The 20146-nt window shown below is 39.9% G+C and overlaps 1 protein-coding gene across 1 annotated transcript; it reads right to left on the minus strand.

Moving 5' to 3' along the window:
- Nucleotides 1-7417: 7417 nt before the first annotated feature.
- LOC103709154 (uncharacterized) lies at nt 7418-9079 on the minus strand. The gene has a single exon (XM_008794377.5). The coding sequence runs from the start codon at nt 8669-8671 to the stop codon at nt 7628-7630; it is 1044 nt and encodes a 347-aa protein (XP_008792599.1). The 5' UTR covers nt 8672-9079; the 3' UTR covers nt 7418-7627.
- Between the last annotated feature and the right edge of the window lie 11067 nt (nt 9080-20146).

Below are 20146 nucleotides of genomic sequence, written 5' to 3' on the forward strand. Positions count from 1 at the left end.
AACTCAACCAACTAACTGAATTCAGTTGCTAGGTAGCTTCTTCCTTTGCCACGCAAGCTCCAGCTCAGTTCCAGCTCCCTGCAACAGTCCACATCAGCATCTACAGTGGCGTATCAGTGGACTGTCAGGCGTATCAGGAAAAACAGAGCAATAGACAGGAAAACAGATAACAAAGTATTTGAATTGTGTTTCCTCCCATCAGTTGAATTTTAAGACTCCCCCTCAAGAGGAGCAATGAATGTTGTGAATGCTCATCTTGGACAGAAGAGAATGGAACTGAGTGGAGCTAAGTCCTTTGGTGAGGATGTCAGCCAGCTGACACTGTGAAGGAACATGTGAAGTATGAATGATGCCAGATTGTATTTTCTCTCGAATTAGATGACAATCCAGCTCAATGTGCTTTGTTCTTTCATGGTGAACAGGATTTGCAGCTATGGCTAAAGCTGCTTTATTATCACAGAATAACAAAGCAGGTGCATTATGAGAAACTTGAAGATCCGTTAGAATATATTTAATCCAGGTTATCTCACAACAGGTCGTTGCCATTGCCCTGTATTCAGCTTCAGCCGAAGATCTAGAAACAGTTGACTGCTTCTTGGACTTCCATGAGATTAAGAAATCACCAAGAAATACACAGTATCCTGTAACTGATCTTCTTGTTTCTGGGCAACCAGCCCAATCAGAATCTGAATACGCTTTAATAAGTAGCTGTGAGGATGATGAGAAGAATAAACCTTGGCCGGGAGAAGCTTTAAGATACCTAAGTACCCGATGAGCAGCCTCAAGATGAGATTGATGTGGCTTGTCCATGAATTGGCTAAGGACTTGCAAACAATAGGAGAGATCGGGTCTTGTGATGGTGAGGTATAAAAGCTTCCCAATGAGTCGTCTGTACATAGTGGGATCAGCAAGAGGTGAATTTGTATCCCTAATCAACCTTAGATTCTGTTCCATGGGTGTTTTAGCTGGTTTAGCACCGAGGAATCCGGTGTCTGAGAGAATGTCAAGGGTGAACTTGCGTTGACAGATGGAAATTCCTGCTTTTGATCTCGCAACCTCAATTCCCAGAAAATATTTAAGCTTCCCCAAGTCTTTGATTTTGAACTTCTGATCTATGACAGTCTTGAAATCTTCAATTGCAGTAAGGTTATTACTAGCCAATACAATATCATCAACATACACCAAGAGTGCTATGAATGATGAACCAAATTGTTTTGTGAAGAGGGAATAATCAGCTTTGGATTGCATAGACCCGGTTTCCAAAAGGAATTGGGAGAGCTTGAAGAACCACTGCCTTGAGGCTTGTTTCAGACCATATAAAGACTTATTAAGTCTACATACTTTGGACTCCCCCTTTCCAGCAAAACCAGGAGGAATTTTCATGTAAATCTCTTCATTTAGATCACCGTGAAGGAAGGCGTTGTTCACATCGAGTTGATGAAGGTGCCAATTGTTTACTGCAGCAACAGCAAGGAGTGTTCTGATGGTAGTCATTTTTACCACTGGTGAAAAGGTTTCAAAGTAATCAAAACCTTCCCGTTGAGTGTATCCTTTTGCAACTAAACGGGCCTTCTTGCGTTCTATGGTGCCATCAGAGTTGAATTTAATTTTGTAGCACCATTTACAGTCAATAGCTTCCTTTTCGGGTGGTAGATCAGTGATAGTCCAGGTATTATTTTCTTCAAGGGCAGCAATCTCTTTTGTCATTGCTTCCCTCCATCCCGGGCACTGAACTGCTTGCTTGTATGAGGTAGGTTCAATCTCATTGCTAACAGCTAGGACAAAGGTTTTGTGGGATAAGGAAAGTTTATTATAGTCGAGAAAATGAGAGATGTTACACCCAGTACCAGTCACCATGGATTTTGATGGTGAAGTAGAAAGGTTAGTGGCCAATTGGCAATGATATTGTTCAAGGTAGGTTGGTCGTTTCTTGGTTCTAGTTGACCTTCTAACTGGTTGGGGTGATTCAAGCATGGGCTGTGAATATATGGGAGTGTCCTCTATACCATCTTCTATACATGGTGAAGAATCTGAAAGGTTCTGAAGAGAAAGGTTAGATGGAACGGATGCAGCAGGAGTGTGCAAAATGTTATCTGGATATGAACTTTCATCAGGAATGGCATTCGGAATTATACTATGGGAATCTGTGTGTTCAGAAGCTAAAGAAGGGAATTGCTTGAATGGAAAAATATGTTCATGAAAGATAACATTTCGGGAAATGGAAATGGTTTTGGACTTCAAGTTGTAAACTTTGTATCCTTTCACTCCATAAGGATAACCAAGGAAAACAGCTGGCTCAGCCCGGGAATCAAATTTGTTTCGGTGCCGTGTGAGAGTAGAAACATAACATAAACATCCGAATGCCCTGAGATGATCATATGTAAGTTTCGGTGTCTGTTTTGATGAAAACAACACTTCACAGGGAGATCGATTTGACAACAAAGGAGAAGGCATTCTGTTGATAAGGTAAGCAGCTGTGAGCACACATTCACCCCAGAATTTGAGGGGAACATCTGATTGAAATCTCAACGATCTAGCAACGTTGAGAAGGTGTTGGTGTTTTCTTTCCACCGTGCCATTTTGCTGTGGAGTTTCAACGCATGAATGCTGATGAAGAACTCCCTTAGAAGCAAAAAACTCTTGAAGGTTGAATTCAGCACCATTATCAGTGCGTACAGCCTTGATATTGGCACCAAATTGAGTCTCTATAAGATTAAAAAATGACCGGATAAGGGACTGTGTTTGTGATTTGGAGCTCATTAGGAATACCCAAGTGGATCTACTGAAGTCATCAACCACAGTTAAAAAATATCGAGAATTATCATGTGATGGAACCGAAAAAGGCCCCCACACATCGCAATGAATGAGTTCGAAAGGAGATTCAGTTTTATTCATTGAAACTGGAAAAGACAATCTATGCTGTTTGGCCAATGGACAAACTGTACAGTGCTGTAAGCTGGATCTTGCTAGTTCAGGAATATACTCATGTAAAAGTTGCATTCTAGATGGAGATGGGTGTCCTAACCTACAATGCCACAAGTCGGCAGAGACTGCATGAACAGAGGCTTTACAAGATTTATCCTTATTGAACTCATGATCTTGAACCATGTAGTATAAGCCATTCCTTTCCTTAGCCAAACCAATCGTTGTCCAGGTGTACTGGTCCTGAATGAAGAGATGATCAGATAGGAGAATTAAACAGCATGACTTCTGTTTAAGTAAAGAGCTGGCGGAAATCAAATTGAAAGAAAATGAGGGAACAACCAAAACATTGGTAAGAGTGATATGCTTTGAGAGTTTCACCGTTCCTGTGTGAGTTACAGGAACAGAGATTCCATTTGGAAGGCTAACAAATGTGGAAACCAAGGAATTAATTTCTGTTAGCATAGAGGCCGAATGTACCATGTGATCGGTAGCACCAGTATCAATTATCCATTGTTCAGTGATTGGGCCAGAGGCACAAGCAAAGAGATGATGAGATATACCTGCCATGTTGATTTTAGATCCCTCTATCTTTGAGCCAGAGGTATTAGATGAGCCAGATAAGGAATAACCAGATGTCTGAGGAGCTTTAGAATTCCCGCTTTGACCATCATCTGATGAAGACAAAGGATTGATCAGTGCTAGCAGTTGTTGACACTGTTTCACTGTGAAAGGAAGCTGTGGAGCACCATTGATTTGTTTTGATTCCATTTCTGATGATGCCTGATTCACAGAACTCTGATTACTTCTGTTCTTAAATTTATATCCTCGTGGATATCCATGCAATTTGTAGCATTTGTCTTTTGTATGCCCAATTATGCCACAATGACCACACACTGGTCGATCCCTTCTTTGGAACTGACCTGCTTCTGCTCCAGGTTTAGTTGAAGAGGTTGCATTGTGGTTGTTGGTTGATCTACTTAAGAACGCTGCTGTGTTCATGTTTGGATCAACAGAGGTTGTGATTTCTCTTTGTCTTTCTTCTTGTAGCACCAGGGAGAACACTTTGTTTATGGGAGGCAGAGGCTCTATCAAGAGAATCTGGCCTCGGATATGGGAGTAACTGTCATTTAATCCCATTAAGAATTGCATGGTGCATTCTTGATTTTGATATTCTATCAAACGTTTCATTGCTCCACAAGAACATACAGGATTTGGTCTGTAATTCCATAATTCTTCCCAAAAACCCTTAAGTTTGGTGAAGTATGAACTGACATTGGATTGATCCTGTGTCAAAGAAGCAATAGCCTTCTGAATCTGAAAGATTCTTGGTCCATTGCCTTGTGAAAACCTCTCACATAGGTCATTCCAAATTTCTCTAGCCGAATTGATGTATAAGACACTGTCGGCTAGCTCTTTTGAAATTGAATTGAGGATCCATGAAGTGACCATGTCATTACAACGAATCCATACTGGGAGTAATGGATCAGATGGATCTGGTTTAGGTAATGACCCATCAATGAATGCAATTTTATTTTTTGCACTCAAGGCCATCTCCATTGATCTGGACCAACTTGGGTAGTTCTCCCCAGACAATGTTTGTGAGACTAATATGGTACCTGGATTGTCTCCATGGTGTAGGAAGTATGGGCTTGATTGTTCATCCGAAGCACTTGAAGAAAAGGATGAATGAACAGAGTTTGTTGCAGCATTAGCCATGGATACTTGCTCTGATACCATATCAAAATGAAGTAGCTTCAACCCAAAGAAGCATATCAAAGTAAGTAGCTTCTTGTTTAAGAAGCTGCAGATGATCAAGAAAGGTGGATTATCAAGAACTGAAAGGTTCCTGAATTTAGATCACGCAAGAGATAGAAGAAGTGATAGCAGAAGAGAAAACTTGTTTCTTATTTCATTCCAAAAAACTGATTACATTACACCCATCGAGTCCCTATTTATAAACTTACTACTACTGTTCATAGTGTATACAAGATTCATCAACTGAATTCAGTTAACTCAACCAACTAACTGAATTCAGTTGCTAGGTAGCTTCTTCCTTTGCCACGCAAGCTCCAGCTCAGTTCCAGCTCCCTGCAACAGTCCACATCAGCATCTACAGTGGCGTATCAGTGGACTGTCAGGCGTATCAGGAAAAACAGAGCAATAGACAGGAAAACAGATAACAAAGTATTTGAATTGTGTTTCCTCCCATCAGTTGAATTTTAAGAAGGGCTCCGAATTATATTTTGTTTCTTTCCTACTAATTTACTTGGTAGGGTATTTTTGAAATTTTAAAAATATGTTGTTATGGCATGGCAATCATGTGTCCACGAATCCTAACACTGATGGGTGGCTAAGGTGCATTGCAACCGAATCTTAAGTTTTAGGTTCTAATCGAAAAAAATAAAAAAATTTGGATGTATGTGTAAATCGTGAAAAGTTGAAGAGATATTTTTATGTTGTTATATTTTTTTTGTAGAAGACATTAAAGTGGAGAAGACGATCCTAGGAAATCGTGTGGAAATAGCCACCCAAATTCTGAGACCATAGCACAAAACATGACAAGAATATAAAAAAAAAACCAACAAAGGAATAAAAGAAAACGGACAGCAAATTCCAGGCCTTATATAGTTTAAATCCAAATTCGGGCCATGTCCATGGTCCAAAGATGCCAAGAAAGATAATTCATTAAAGAAAGTAAGTTCAGTAAATTCCCTTTATGATATTTATTCCTTGGAGTAATATCTACTCTTTTGAAAAGAAATTCTTCTCTTACTAAATAATTGTAAATCCAATCTAAGAGATCATCATGGGAAAAAAAGAAATCTAAAGCGAGAACCCGATTATAAAAGAAATCATAAGGATCTCTCATCCCTGCATCAAGTCTTCAACCAACAAGTTTTTATAGCTTGTTCTAGTTGGCTTGGGCCAGTCCTTTTTCTTTTTTTTTTGCTTGGGGGCCAGTCCTTCACTTCTCAAGGTTCGGCCTATGGCAAGACATACCTATGCTTTTGTCCAACTTGTAATGTCATGAGTTGAAATTAGCTTAGTCTGATTATTATAAGAAATCTCCATTACCCACCCAATCTTTAATTAGCTCATGTTTCATATCATGTTATCTCCTTATTCTTTTCAGAGTTTTTGCGCCATACAAAGTCTCAATCTGGACAAACATCTGAAGACAAACCTTAGATGTCCAGCATGAGGTATATGACTACTGGGCTACCCCAATTACTCGCTTGCATTGCAGTATTTGCTCTTTGTAATGTGCAAGCAGATGAAGTAGCTGGTGCCCTCATATATTTGGTTGTCATCATCCAATAGGTTTGGGGTCCGAAAAGGCTGTCCTTGGAGTCGGATCTAGCACTCTGACCTGGTCTCAGAGCTCGTACCATATCCGATTTATCAAGAATAATATTCTGGCTACTAAGGCAGGTCTAAGAAAATTGTCACAGGAGAAAATCCCCAATATCTCTTGTTTCATCTTCCATTTTCTCTACTTTCTTCTCTCTGAACTTCTTGTGGACTTTCATTTCAGCATCACAAAACTGCATAGAAGATTTTCCCATGTAGTTTTGTCCAGTCCAGGCAAATGTTTTTGTCGGTCTCATCATTATAATGCACTCAGATGAGAAGGTTTTATGCATTGGATTATTATAATGTAATGTAGTTGGCCTTGAACCAGAAAAAGAAATGCGACCAAGCTTTAGCTAAAAGACTTAAACAAGGACAACCATGTGTTGGGTGCTCTATTAGTGGACCAATTAGCAAAGAAAACTCCTATCTTTGTGATTCTTTGCGACATATACTAACTCTAGAATGGGTAACAAAAGTAAAAGACACACTTCCTCAGATGGCATAAGCCGATGATAAAAGGAAAAAAAAGAAGAAGAACATTTAATCTGATTGGAATTGCTTACATCAAGGAAAAAAGGGAAGAAAATAAGACCAGAGAAAATCTGTGATCACTACAACCAAGCTTATTTCCATCCTGTCATGGAAACCCCGGACATATGCAACGCATACTTCTCGATGTTATGTCGCCTAATGGCTTTGCGAATTAAGAGGAGGGAGGAATATATGCTTCAAGTTTCGAGGAGGGAGTCATGAAGTGATTGGAGGTCGACAGCAACCTCGCTCCCTCCCTCCCTCCCTCTCACACACACACAGCATACACAGCACACGCACACGCGCACAGACACGAGCATAAGGCTGCAATTTTGGGTGGGTGGAGAATCGAATCCACCTGCTGTTTTCGGCCACAGTCCTTCCAAAGGCTGCTCTTTCCCCTTTGGCTCTCCACTTTCACACTGCTCAACAAGAAGACGGAATCTCCAAGCACTACCTCCCATCATCTTCCCTTTACTTCACTCAAGACAAATAAAACCCTGATCAAGAGTCGCTCTCTCTGTCTGCACAATATATCTGATGCCACATGAGTGCCATAAACTACATGACTTCTTTGTATCTCAAACAAAAACACTAAAAAGGAGAGTGAAAGGAAAACACTATCTTTAACTTCGTTCATGATCTTGATAACCAGTACATTTCCACAAACGAAAACACACATAAAACCACTGAAAAACACAACCAACAACAAAATATTCTGCTACTACTCTCGGCGTTTATAACTCATAACACAAATGTCAAAACAACCCCACGAACAAAAGCCACTAATCTAACTTAGGTATGAGAAGAAGCATCCTTAGGGAAATGCACCATTAGTTGTGGGCAGATCAGACCAAGTAAGTGCTGGGTTCCAGTAAGTGAATTCACCTCCTGAGAGGGGGATCGGCTCCATGATCGAAGTGGCAGTACCAGTGCCCACAGTCGTTGTCGCTGTTGTCATAGCAGTAGTAGCTGAAGAACAAGAAGAATCCAAACAACCCACATTGCTCATGACCGCCTGCAGCTGGTCATTGCAGTAATTTGCGGATGATTTGAACCTTTGGTACAGCTCTTGGATTCCGGAGCTCGGTACTTCGCCCAACAACATGTTGCTATGCTGTTGCAGCGGCTGCGTCTGCGGCTGTTGCTGATATGCATACTGGTTGCCATTCCTCCACAAGGAACCACAAGGCGCTACTGGGAGCTGACCTAAAGGGTCCAAGCTCAGGCCTTGTGAGTTTAATGCATGACCAACCGTGTCGGCCGCCATGTGTGTGCCCATCATGGCCCCATCCTCCTTATTTCTTACAGAACTGAGTGTGGAGCTTGAATGGGGGTTAGGGTTAGGGTTGTGGACGGTGGTGGCCCTGAGCAAGGCCATCAAGTGTGAAGTATGCGGCGAAGCCCAGAATAACGGGCTCGACGGGAGCTCATGCTCAAGCCCTCCGCTGATGCCTGACCTTGCCAAGAGATCAGGTGATGAAGGCTTCGCCTTGGTGGCACCTGACTTGCTGGCCCCAGCTGCGATAACTGGGGCAGCCTTGGCCTTGCGGCATCCACCGCCGATGGGAACATTGCGGAGAGCGCCGCCCTTGGTCCAGTAGCGGCGGCAGGTCTTGCAGAAGTGGCGGGGCTGGGTGAGGTTGTAGTTGTTGTAGTAGCAGAATTTGGTGTTGGAGGAGTCGCACCGGGGGCACCTCAGGTTCTGATGTGGCTCCGAGGTGGCCGAAGGCGAGGATGAGGCAGAAGATAGGGAGGTGGAGGAAAGGGAAGTTGAGGAAGAGGATGGATCGATTAGAAGGCTTCCCGGGATGGAGATCTTCCGCTCCTCCACCACACCACCCAACAACTCTTGAATCATTTTGTTCCCTGCCTCCTGAAATCTAGGCTAATTAGTCAAGAGAAAAGGAGTGTGAGGCGCAACAAAGGATGGAAAAGAAGAAAAGATGAGGAGATTTGAGAGGGGAGAAAGGCCAAAGAAAGTGGGTGTTTTTAGTGTAGTTTGCTGCGTGGGGGAGGTCGAAACAGGAATGGCCTTTGGCAAGTAATCAGATGGGGTGGGGCTTGTTGATTGGGTGTTTGCTGGGATGTTGAGGAGGGAGTAAAGGAGTGGAGGAATGGAGTTATGGTAGCTTTTTATAGAGGAAAAGAAGAGAGAGAAGGAGAAAGAAACCACTTTGTCCGATTAGCCAAAGCAGTTTTGGGAACTGGAAACTGATTTGGGAGATATCTATTGGAGCAAGTTTTTGTCTTAGATCACCACTTTTGCAGGTAATGGCCTTCTCATCTTCTGTTACTTTGTGCTAACTTCTTACCTAATTATCTTTATCCATATTTGCTCTGAAAAGATTATCACAAACCGTAGCCTTAGAAGACTATCGTCACATAGCAGTTCAGCCAACTAACAGGCATATACTATTCATATACTTGGGGACGAGCAATGGTGAGATGGACCCTGAAGCAATAGTATTGAACTCTGTTAGATGGAATCCATCAGAGAATGGCGGTTTATGTTGAGGGAATGTAGGAGCAACATGTGATTAATTACGTCCCTGATCAATCAGAATAGAGGGAGCATGATAAGAAAGCTTCTTCAGATGTCAAGGAATTCCATATTGCAGTCAATGGATCACATCATGGATTGGCCACAGACAAAATGCTCTTCTCATGATCCAGAAGCAGTAGTAGCAATCATCAAAGTGCCTGGCTTTCGACTACCGATAGGTTTAGAGAAGAAGTCATCAACTGGCGATCGACAATAACTCGACACAGAAAATCTGGGCCTCTGGCTCATTTATTATGTGATGCATTGATTGGTGCCTTTGGATTGCCAAAGCTATGCTGCAAATTCCCATGGTCGGTGCAATTGGGATTGTCTTGGCCCTTTGTAAATGAGTTATGTCATCATCACCACCGCACATTCATACATTCATAACAGCTGAGTTTTGTCTTCCAATGTGTAACAACCTCTCAAGGTGTTGAACCCACGTATACAAATGATCGATATACTTTCTGTTAGAATTATTGTAGGACCATTGATTGTGCCAAACATAGTCGGCCTCCATAAAGATTGATTGTGTCAAACTTAATCGGTCTTACCAAACTTCACCTTGATTGATTGTACATATGTGCATAAAGATACATACAACCTTAATATATATACATACATACATATATACATATATAGATACATACATACATACATACATACATACATACATACATACATACATATAACATACATACATACATACATACATACATACACATACATACATACATATACATACATACATACATATATATATATATATATATATATATATATATATATATATATATATATATATATATATATATATATATGTATGTATGTATGTATATATGTATATATATATGTATGTATGTATGTATGTATATACATAGATACATATATATATATATATACACACACACACACATACATACATATATATATATATATATATATATATATATATATATATATATATATATATATATATATATATATATACATACATACATACATATATATATATATACATACATACATACATACATATATATATACATACATACATATATATATATATATATATACACATACATATATAGATATACATATATAGATACATAGATATACATATATATATATATATATATATATATATACTGAACCTTAATATCTTTGACATAGTCAGCGAGTATGTTCTATCATCAATTCCACCCAAAAAAAAGGAAAACTTTCTATTTGGATGCATGAAGGGTCATCTTCCCATTAGGCTAAGAGATAAAACCAAATTATGATGAATTAGAACTAAGTAGGAATGCATCCATTATTGTATTATTTTTGAAAGAATAAATAATGGCGAAGCCGAGATGGTCTCTTAGCTCCCAATTGCGGTTGTGATCTTATTGTAGCCAACACTCACTAGCAAAAATTCCTCAAAGAAGTATTAGAAGGATAAGAAATCAGTAAACATACGTGTTGGATTTTGTAGAAAAGTTTAGCAGAGAGTGGGCATCTTGTCATAGTCTCGAGACTAGAGACAGATGTGAACGCCATGTCTTGTCTGGCAATAGGCTATTAGTATAGTTAAAGCAGCATCATTAAGCTATAACTCAGAGAGCTTATTGGTTAATTGTGATTTCGAATGGATACAATAACATATAGTAAATTAGCTACTTTGGTTGTGGGAACTAAGAATAGTGGGATTAGAACAAGAGGATAAGGTACTTAGAATTAGTGGTCTCTCTCTCTCTCTCTCTCTCACACACACACACACACACATTGTCCTTGAAACTTCAAAGACAATGATTACGGCTCGGGGGAAGGAAGGCTCATTGCGTTGAAATACGTGTAAAGGAGAATGTCCCCTATGCCTCTATCTACTCCTCTGTCTATCTAACATCATTAATTAAATGTGTGATTCATTCATATAATAATGTGAGCATAATTAAAGGGCAGGACGTAATCCCACTGACGGAACTTACGGCAAAGATTTAGCCTCCACCTTCCGCCTCTGCGCATTTCGTCGTGCGTTGCAAATGCGCCTGTCGGCTTCTGCTGTCAATGGGAAAGCTCCTTAAAAGGCTTTAACAGTTGAACAAAGTACCAAAATCCAGAAACTTAGACTACCACTGTTGTGCACTGCTTTTAGTGCATTTTCTTTTTCATGCTTAATTTATCACTGCATGCCATCTTATGACCTTCCATCAGATATTGATATTTGGAGACAAAGGCTGCTTGAATCTCCCATATATAGCAGTTGAATATCTAAAAAGAAATTGTTTATGTTAGGTAGCTTAGCAAATGGATTTTGCTTTGCTGAAGCACATAAGCAGCACATATTTCACATGGAAATATCAAGTGCCGAAGTTGCAATTGATGAAATAAGATAATTTGTCAAGGCTGATCATATATGCAATATTCTAATGCATGCAATCTTGTGCAGATCGGCGACAAGATCTGGAGCCATTTCCACCAAACATATCAATTTGCTTCGTTATAAGCAATGGACAAATCTTTATGAGATTGAGCTAAACAATTTCTATCTGCACTAAATCTCACTTTTCTTTCTTTCTAAATATGTTAAGGAATATTACTATATTGTTTATCTCATACATCTTAATGAATCCAAACCATTTTATGAAAAGTTTATCATAAATCCCAGTAGCGTAGGAAAACTTTCTTTGTTCTCCTTCTTATTGCTAAAAAAAATAAAAATATAGTATAAATAAAAAAGAGTATTGGTATTGAATTATATAAATTTTAATCCTCATATTTTTCTTATCCTACTCCAATCTAACCCAATTCACCTAGTAATTTATGAATTAGGATCTTGAAATATATGGGTTTAACTAGGACACAGGAACAAACCAGCCCACACTTCATACAGTGGGTCCCTAGAGATGATTTATCAGGTTGTTATGGGTGAGATAAATGTTAATGGAGTAACAATTTGTGTAGACATTGGACTTGGTAGTTGGTGAAGAGAAATAAATCTTCCACATTATTTTTGGTGTCTACTGTATAAAAAATGTAGCCTTGCTTCTTAAAATTTCAATGATTTGGATCACTACAACAATAATTATTAAACCCGACGAAATTTGCCGACGCTAGAAAGAAGCATCATTAAAAGAAAAACCGCGCCAAATTGCGCCGACTTATTATTGGATTCCGACAATGCTTTAAAGTGTCGGCAAGTTAGAATGAATTTTTACGATGCTTTTAGTTAAACATCATTATTTTATGACACTAACAACTTCTTGTGAACTGAAGCAGGGATTACGTAATGGGAGACATTGGATGCCCATAGTTAGGATGGCCATGCGAGCTCTGTAAGACAAACACTTCTTCATACGGCAATCATATGTGCCGGTTTGCACCCCTCTCTTCAATGCATTCGTTAAACAGAAGTCTATGCTCAACCTAATATGGATTTTTTTCATCAAAAAAAAAAAAAAACATAATATGGATTTTCACATGGCATTAGCAAAACTTGGTTTCTAATGCAAGCTATAAACCAAAAAGGATGCAGTTTGAGTGAAACCCGTTACAACACCTGGTTTTGCTCTGCAAGGCCATTTACAGATTGCTTGTTAGCAGCTACACTTATCATTTACATCATCAAAACGAAGTTCTCGTAATTTTACTCCGACATTTCTCAGGTTCCACAGTAGACTCGATTATCTGGAAGTAAAATAATAGTTGTTTCCATGATATAAGAGTTATATTAGCTTATAACAGTTAGTTATGCCCGTTATAATAATAATGCAGCAGGAGGCCACTGAAACCGTTCTATGACATCTAAACAGCCGTTATTCTAAACGTTGACTAGTCCACCACTTCAGGGGACCGGATTTTTCGAAGCAGAAGCCCATGTGGGCTCCACTCAGTATCCAACTCCTGTGCACCGCAATCTCTGAACAGCCAAACACATGGCGGACGCGCGCCCCAGTAGATCCTGTCCGTTTCCAACGCCGACCCTCTCCTGTGGCCAGCTCTGTACGACCCTCTCCCGTCTCTCTAAACCCCACCTCTCTCCTCCTCTCTCTGAGCGCGCGTGCCGTCCGGAGCCAGGGCAGGGCCAGCGTTTGCCCCGGCCGACCGCCCCGGCGAGACAGGGGCCGATCGACAACGACCATTTAATCCCCCCACTCCCCCCTCTCCCGTGCCTCTGCCCAGCCACAGTGTTCACAGTGTGTGTTTTCGTCCACAAGGCCCGGCCCCCGGTCTCCGTCAAAAGAGAAAAAGAGTGAGAGGTAGATGGAAGAATAGAGAGAGAGTGGCCAACGCTAAAGGCCCTCTTCTCCTTGGGAACTGGGCTCTCTCTCTCTGTGCCGCTCTTTCTTCTTTCTCTTTCTTTCTCTATTCCATGCCACTTACTCTACAACTGTGGTCAGGAGAAGAGAGAAAGACAGAAGGAAAGATTCCGTCTTCCGTTCTTCTTCTTCTTCTTCTTCTTCTTTTTTGTTTTTGTTATATTAAACAAGGGCTTTTAAGGTGACGGTGTTTCGAGTTGTTTGGATTGGATGGATATTTGGGTCCGTATGGGCTGGCTGGCGAGACAAGGTGGCCATGCATGCACGTCAGTGCCCGTTCATGACATGACATAACATGGAAAACGTATATTTCTACATGCATAAACGCAAAAAGTTAAATTCTAGTGGGTGGGGAGATTGATGGGCTTGCCCCCTGACCAGCCGGCAGCGGAACCTTTGCTCGGGTTCCGAGCCATTCCACGCACGCACATGTATGGCTGGGAGCGCTGTGTTGGTGTGCGTGGACTGTGGACTGTGGACTGTGGACTGAGGAGAGCCTTGGGGGGCGGTGTTGTCTCTTTAACCCTTTTCTTCTACATCATTTAATCCTTTCGTAGCTTTCTCCTTTATTCAAGGAGGAAAGAAAAGGTTCAAATGAAGAGTGCCAATACAAAGATCCTGTCCAAGAAGCAGAAAGATGGATGCTTCGGGGGTGGTGGAGGAAGCCTTTTGCACAGGGCTGCAAATGAAGCCAGCCCTGTCCATGAACAGTTTGGCCTTGGCTCATTTGAGCTGGTTTCACTGGGAAGCAAACAAAGCTATCATAAACGAGCCAGGACTTCACATTATGGGCTTGAAAAATATAAATAAGAGCTCAGACAAGTCTCATTTGAATTCCACTCTCCTATAATTAGGCAAGCCAGAGCAATCCAAAACTCAGTTTGATTGGCATTATTGCAGCCCTGTGGTTCTTAGCAATTAATTAAGCTTGGCACATCATGAAGCCACTGTCATTTATTCTCCTATCAAGTAGAGTTACTATAGCATTCGATTGATAAGGAGTCCTACTCCTACCCCTTCCATTTCGATGGTCCCTGACCAAATGATAGCCTTTATAGTCTCTCTCTCTCTCTCTCTCTCTCTCTCTCGCATTCATATGAAAACAATGATATTGGTTGATTATTATGTGGCCCACACCTTGTGCTAAAATTGGTGGGGGGAGCTGCCCTTGAAAGGAATAATATGGAGGGTTGTGAGCTCCTCCTCCTCCCAATGAGGGTCCACCTCAATCAGGATGAGCAGAATAGATAATTGGAGACAGCAACTCCAATGGAGGTTCTCCTGACAGGATGGCCGCGAATCATGCCATAGGCCACAAACCGGTGTATGCTAGGGCTACTATTGGGCAGGGTGGAGGAAAAAATTTAGCTAGCAAAAGATCCAGCAATGATGAATATGGCAGAGAGAATACTCCTCTTTAGCATGGGGAGGACCCCATGATCAATATTCGAGCTTCGACCCAAGCACAGCGACCAAGGCTAGATTAAAGGTGTGTCCTTGTGGCTAAGGAAACAAACCCTAAAACATTCTTGCAGGAAGATCTTGTTGGAACCTTGTTTAATCACCCCATTTCAATTGCTAGCTAGCTTCTCTATTTTTGTGAATCAGCCTCGGGCTCTCTGAACTAGGAACATAAAAGAAATGAGATGCACCAAGAATCTTCCCTTGGAATGTGACATCATGCTCGTAGCATGTTCTTAATTCGAATAATCCATCGGCTGATCTCATCGCCCAATGATCCCAATTGTTATTAAGAACTAACAGAAAAGCTTATCCACTCAGTATATTGTAAGCTAACCTCGAAATTCTTCAAAGTTTATTTAATCAACGTTCTTAAATGGCTCGACTTAGATTTGTAAAGAAATAGTGGAAATAAAGTGCAAGTCTTGAAAAGAAATACCAATAAAGTGTATCTTGTTTATCTATAGACCCAACATAGGGTGCAATTAATCTAGCAAGACAACTCATGACAATGGAAACCAAAACTTAATATCAAATTAAAGGTCGAAGGTGCCGATTGGCTCAACATATTGACTGAGGACCAGAGACAACTCTCTTAATTTGAGATCTTAACAGGTAAATGGGTTAGCCCAACCCATTGCCAACCTAGTCCATAAGCATCATAGCCTAAGAATGCCCTACGGGCTATAGCCGGTCAAAGGCAGTCCAAACCTAGAAGGGGAGGATCCGAGATGAGGTGATTGATGGACGGCGGAATGACACGTATCAGTGAAGACAGCCAACATGAGAATTTTCAAAACAATCCAAAGTGGTCGTTGGCTCTACGTCCCAAGAGGGAATAAAGCGTATCTGTGGGCCCACCACCACTCAGGCTGAGATGACCGAGTCTCCCACGACGCCATCCCTCGGCTTACAAAACCCCACATTGCTGTCCTCAGCGTTGCAAAAATTTCCCGTATTCCCCCACTTTAATAATCTCCCTACTTGCCTACCGAATTCCTCGAGGAATGATGGCATCATGGACGGATGGAAGTGGGGGGGAACAAAAGATCATGGATATGATGATTTCTAGGATGTGGCATCACATCTATCATGATTCATGACATTGATGCGTACATACACGCATTCGCACGTGCCATGCACTAGGAGGGTATCTTGATTAGTAGTGATCCATGATAAAGAGGACGAATTCAATGAATAATTAATCAGATGGGCCACTGTGATGTCACAGGAGAGAGTGTTTTGATGATTTAAGTGGTTATTCATGAACATGATGTGAAAACTTTTCATGTTTTACGTTCCATGATGAGTACACACTTTTCCTTCCAATTGCTGTGCATGAGTCTGTAATTTGTCTTTTTATTTTCCTTTTCCTCTAAAAAAAACTCATGTTTCTTGTTATTGTGATACAGAGAGTAATATACTTACTAATTATCGAAAGTGCATGTTGGGGAGATGCGGAGTTGAAACCAAAGAATTTTGACATATATGTTGGAATCCAATTTGATACAAAAGCTTAAATCATTTGAGTTCTAAGCCTCACTAATATATCTACCCCAACAATTTTTTTTATAGAATGGAGATCGAAAAAAGTGTTTTGGTAGGCGATTTTTTATAGCATCCTATATGCAGTTACCTTCTCACTTGCAGATTTCCAATAATGTCATCTTCATATGTGAACACAGCTCAGATCTTCACAACTCGCCTTTGCGTGTAAATCGTTACTCTTGAACTGATTCCATTCTAGTGCACCACATCGACTACTTGGCCTATTATGCACTCTTTCAGGTATATCATCATGTATGCTTTAATTATACTCAAGTTCGCTTGCTATATTACAAACCAACTCTTCCAAGAGACATTCCACGTCCAAGTTTCTACTCCGACTCAAGTCATGCTCCATTGAGTCCACTTGCCGCTTCAAGCTTGCACTCAAATCCAAAACCTTGCTCTATTGAGTTCACTTGCCCCATCGATAATGTGTTGCAATCCACATGTCATCATTCTAAGAACCATCTAATGCTGACACGCTTTGTTACTTCAAAAGTCGTGCTCGAGATCATCACTATTAACTTTGATACCACTTGTTGAGGAGATAGAGAGTCAGAACCAAGGAGTTTGAAAGGTTAAGCCATCGAGTTTTGTGCCAAACTAGTATATAATTCCTCCTCTTTCTTTTACCATCCAATGCGGGACTATCTTTCACATGTGGATTCTCAATATTGTAGTCAATTTATTGACTCCTTGCTCAATGAATTTCCAATTATCAGATACAAATATGATTTTCTAGTAACTATAAAAAATTCTATTTCATGTGACGAAGCATTTCAGGCTAAGATGATAATTCAAGTAAATTTGCTAAAATAAGATAATATATAGAAAACCTCTAAGCAATATTTGGTTGGAGAACAAAGCTAAGCCTTATCCTTAACAAATAATTTATAAAAAAAATAATTAGGAAGGAATAGTTATTCCAACCAAACTACTTACACCAAGCACAAACATTCCAAGGAAAAGTGAGCATAATCTATCAGATTCCTTTATATATGGACAAAAAAAAATCCTCTTTCTAGAGTTATTTCAAAAAATTTGGGGACATGAAATATATGAATTACCGTTTCAACAAAAATAACTATTCCTATTCCACCTTTTGCTTATTTTTGCACCAAACACTATCCTAGAGAATGCTTGAGATCTGATAGAGAAATTATTAAATAAGTATATAAGAAATAATAAATAAAAAGGTAGTTCCACATGTTTTCGTCATGTAAAAAAGATTATCTTGTTTCTTGCTTTCTTTCATCCACTGATTATGGTTAAAATATAATGTGCCATATAATTTTTTAATTTCTTGAGATAGTGTATGATGAATTTCAAAAAGATATCTCTTTTTGCATTTTTTTTTATCCATGTATGATGAGAATACCAAAAGTAAACATCTGGCATAGCATAATCTGATCGGTTTGGACATCAAGTTAATTCAGATACAACAAGTACATGATGTTCAAAATCTAGATGTCACATAATTATCCCTAACCACAATAGTTGTAGCATTGTTCAGTTTACATGACTCTCATTCTAGTTATCCTTTAGTATTCCAATTCTCACAAATAATTTACCATATAAATTAAAGTAGATGAACAAATATTTTATCTACAAAAATTACAAAATTTTAATTTAGATGATTGAACTTTGAGGGATGTCTCACCCTATAACATCACAAGTTGATCAGTCGATAGCCGCCCTCGAAACTAGATAATAAAGAAAAAAAAAGGATTTTTTTTGATGGAAAATTCCGTTTATTTCATTTGAAATAAAATAATGCATGCATTTCATTATAGTGGAGTAGCTAATAATCAACAATGCTGCTATGCCTATGATCAACATTCCAAATTTTAGAGATGGTAATGAATTCAAATCAAGCTAGGGATTCCCACAAGTTTTCTCAAACTGTTTATCATAACACCATTACATTATCCATCTTCTCTTTGATTCGAATCATCGGCGCAAGTCAGCAGGACCTCTTGAATCTTTATTATTTGTATTGACATTATCTCAAATGGTTCCTAGCAATTTCCGGATGGTAGTTCCTATCAGATCCATTCTATTCTTCCTAACAATGCCAAGCATATGTCACTACATCCGTAATGATGGTCGCACATCCCCCTTCTCTTTTTTTGTTACCCTTTTATTCTGTTTCAACTTTCAAGGGCTCCTTTTGTCAAAAAGCCATACGGACCAGTGAATATGGACTCGGCTGGGGGCATTGGCCCAACGACTGCACCAATTCACTGTTTGCAACTTTGCATTTAAACCACTGCAAGTCTGCATCAACGTGCCAAAATTATTAATGCTCTTTCCAAGTTCATAAACTTATTAATAAGCACATCACATATGGCAAAAACATTATCAAACCTCTTTAAATAGCAAGTGGAACATGTCATTCCCCTAGGCAAACATTTGGTGATACCAATTATCCTAATTCTTTAATTTTGTTGCATATCTACTCACCCTGATGATAATTTTGTCCCACGACATATGTTAATTTCATGCTTGTTGTTTTCTGATTTATGGATAATGCAAACTTGGTGCTAAAGTGAGTCAAACACGATTTCATAATTATAAAACAGGTCTCTCTTTTTTTTTGTGCGCTAAATCAGATATTTCATACACTACGTGTACGAATACATCCAATAAAATCAGAAAATAAAAGATCGCGAAGTGCTCATGGCAACTCTCCCTCTTTAGCCCACATGGTACTTCTGGAATGACTGGCCATGTAGGCAGCCACCCAATCTGCAGCCCTGTTAGCCTCTCTAAATATATGCTTGGCCTAGAAAGCCTCTCCATCTCTGACTATCACCCAAAATAGGGTCTCTTAAGGGACGATCTGTCCATTGTTGTGTGTCTCAATACAAAAAGATAAGTGCAGTGCTCCAACTATCTTTCTTCTAAAGAAAATTTATAGAATCTCCACTCCAATCTCCAATCAACAAGACAAGGGGGATAGAGGGCGGGCCTTGCAACCAGAAAATAGGACTTCAAATGGGTCTGCATAACTCTGATATCCAATTTCTGCAAGAAGAAGGATAACCAAGAACAAAGAAATGTACTAGGGTTTCCTTCCTACAAGTATACCGAGAGACTCATATTTAAAAAATTCTTTCTATCCATCTTTGAATCATGGCCCCCAAAACATTGGATAAGTTAATCCTAATGAAAGGATGATATAGTCCCTTACTTTTTAAATTAAATATTGCTAACTAAGGTGGAAATTTGTGGGCAACAAGCACTTGGTCTCCAAGAAGGTCCAAGCGTCACGCAGGGGTCAGAGTGGCCCTTTGGAAAAGTTCCACATTCCCAAGCTGTGCATGATGTAATGTGGCCTATTTTGGTGGACCCATCACACACGGCAAGTAGACCTCATTGTAGCTAAGTGCTCTCTCTTATTATATTTACCAGTGCGAAGCATCATTAGGGAACACTTTGGAGCAAATTTGGGCATGCCGTTTCATGATTTGAGAGGAGA

This window comes from Phoenix dactylifera, chromosome 1 (assembly GCF_051530095.1).
Source record: "Phoenix dactylifera cultivar Ajwa chromosome 1, Ajwa_hap1_PhDact_Kaust_v1.1, whole genome shotgun sequence".
Classification (NCBI taxonomy): Eukaryota; Viridiplantae; Streptophyta; class Magnoliopsida; order Arecales; family Arecaceae; genus Phoenix; species Phoenix dactylifera.

What these genes read in the sequence shown, in the direction of transcription:
- LOC103709154 (XM_008794377.5), bottom strand. Translation starts at nt 8,671, where the DNA reads ATGATTCAAGAGTTGTTGGGTGGTGTGGTGGAGGAGCGGAAGATCTCC.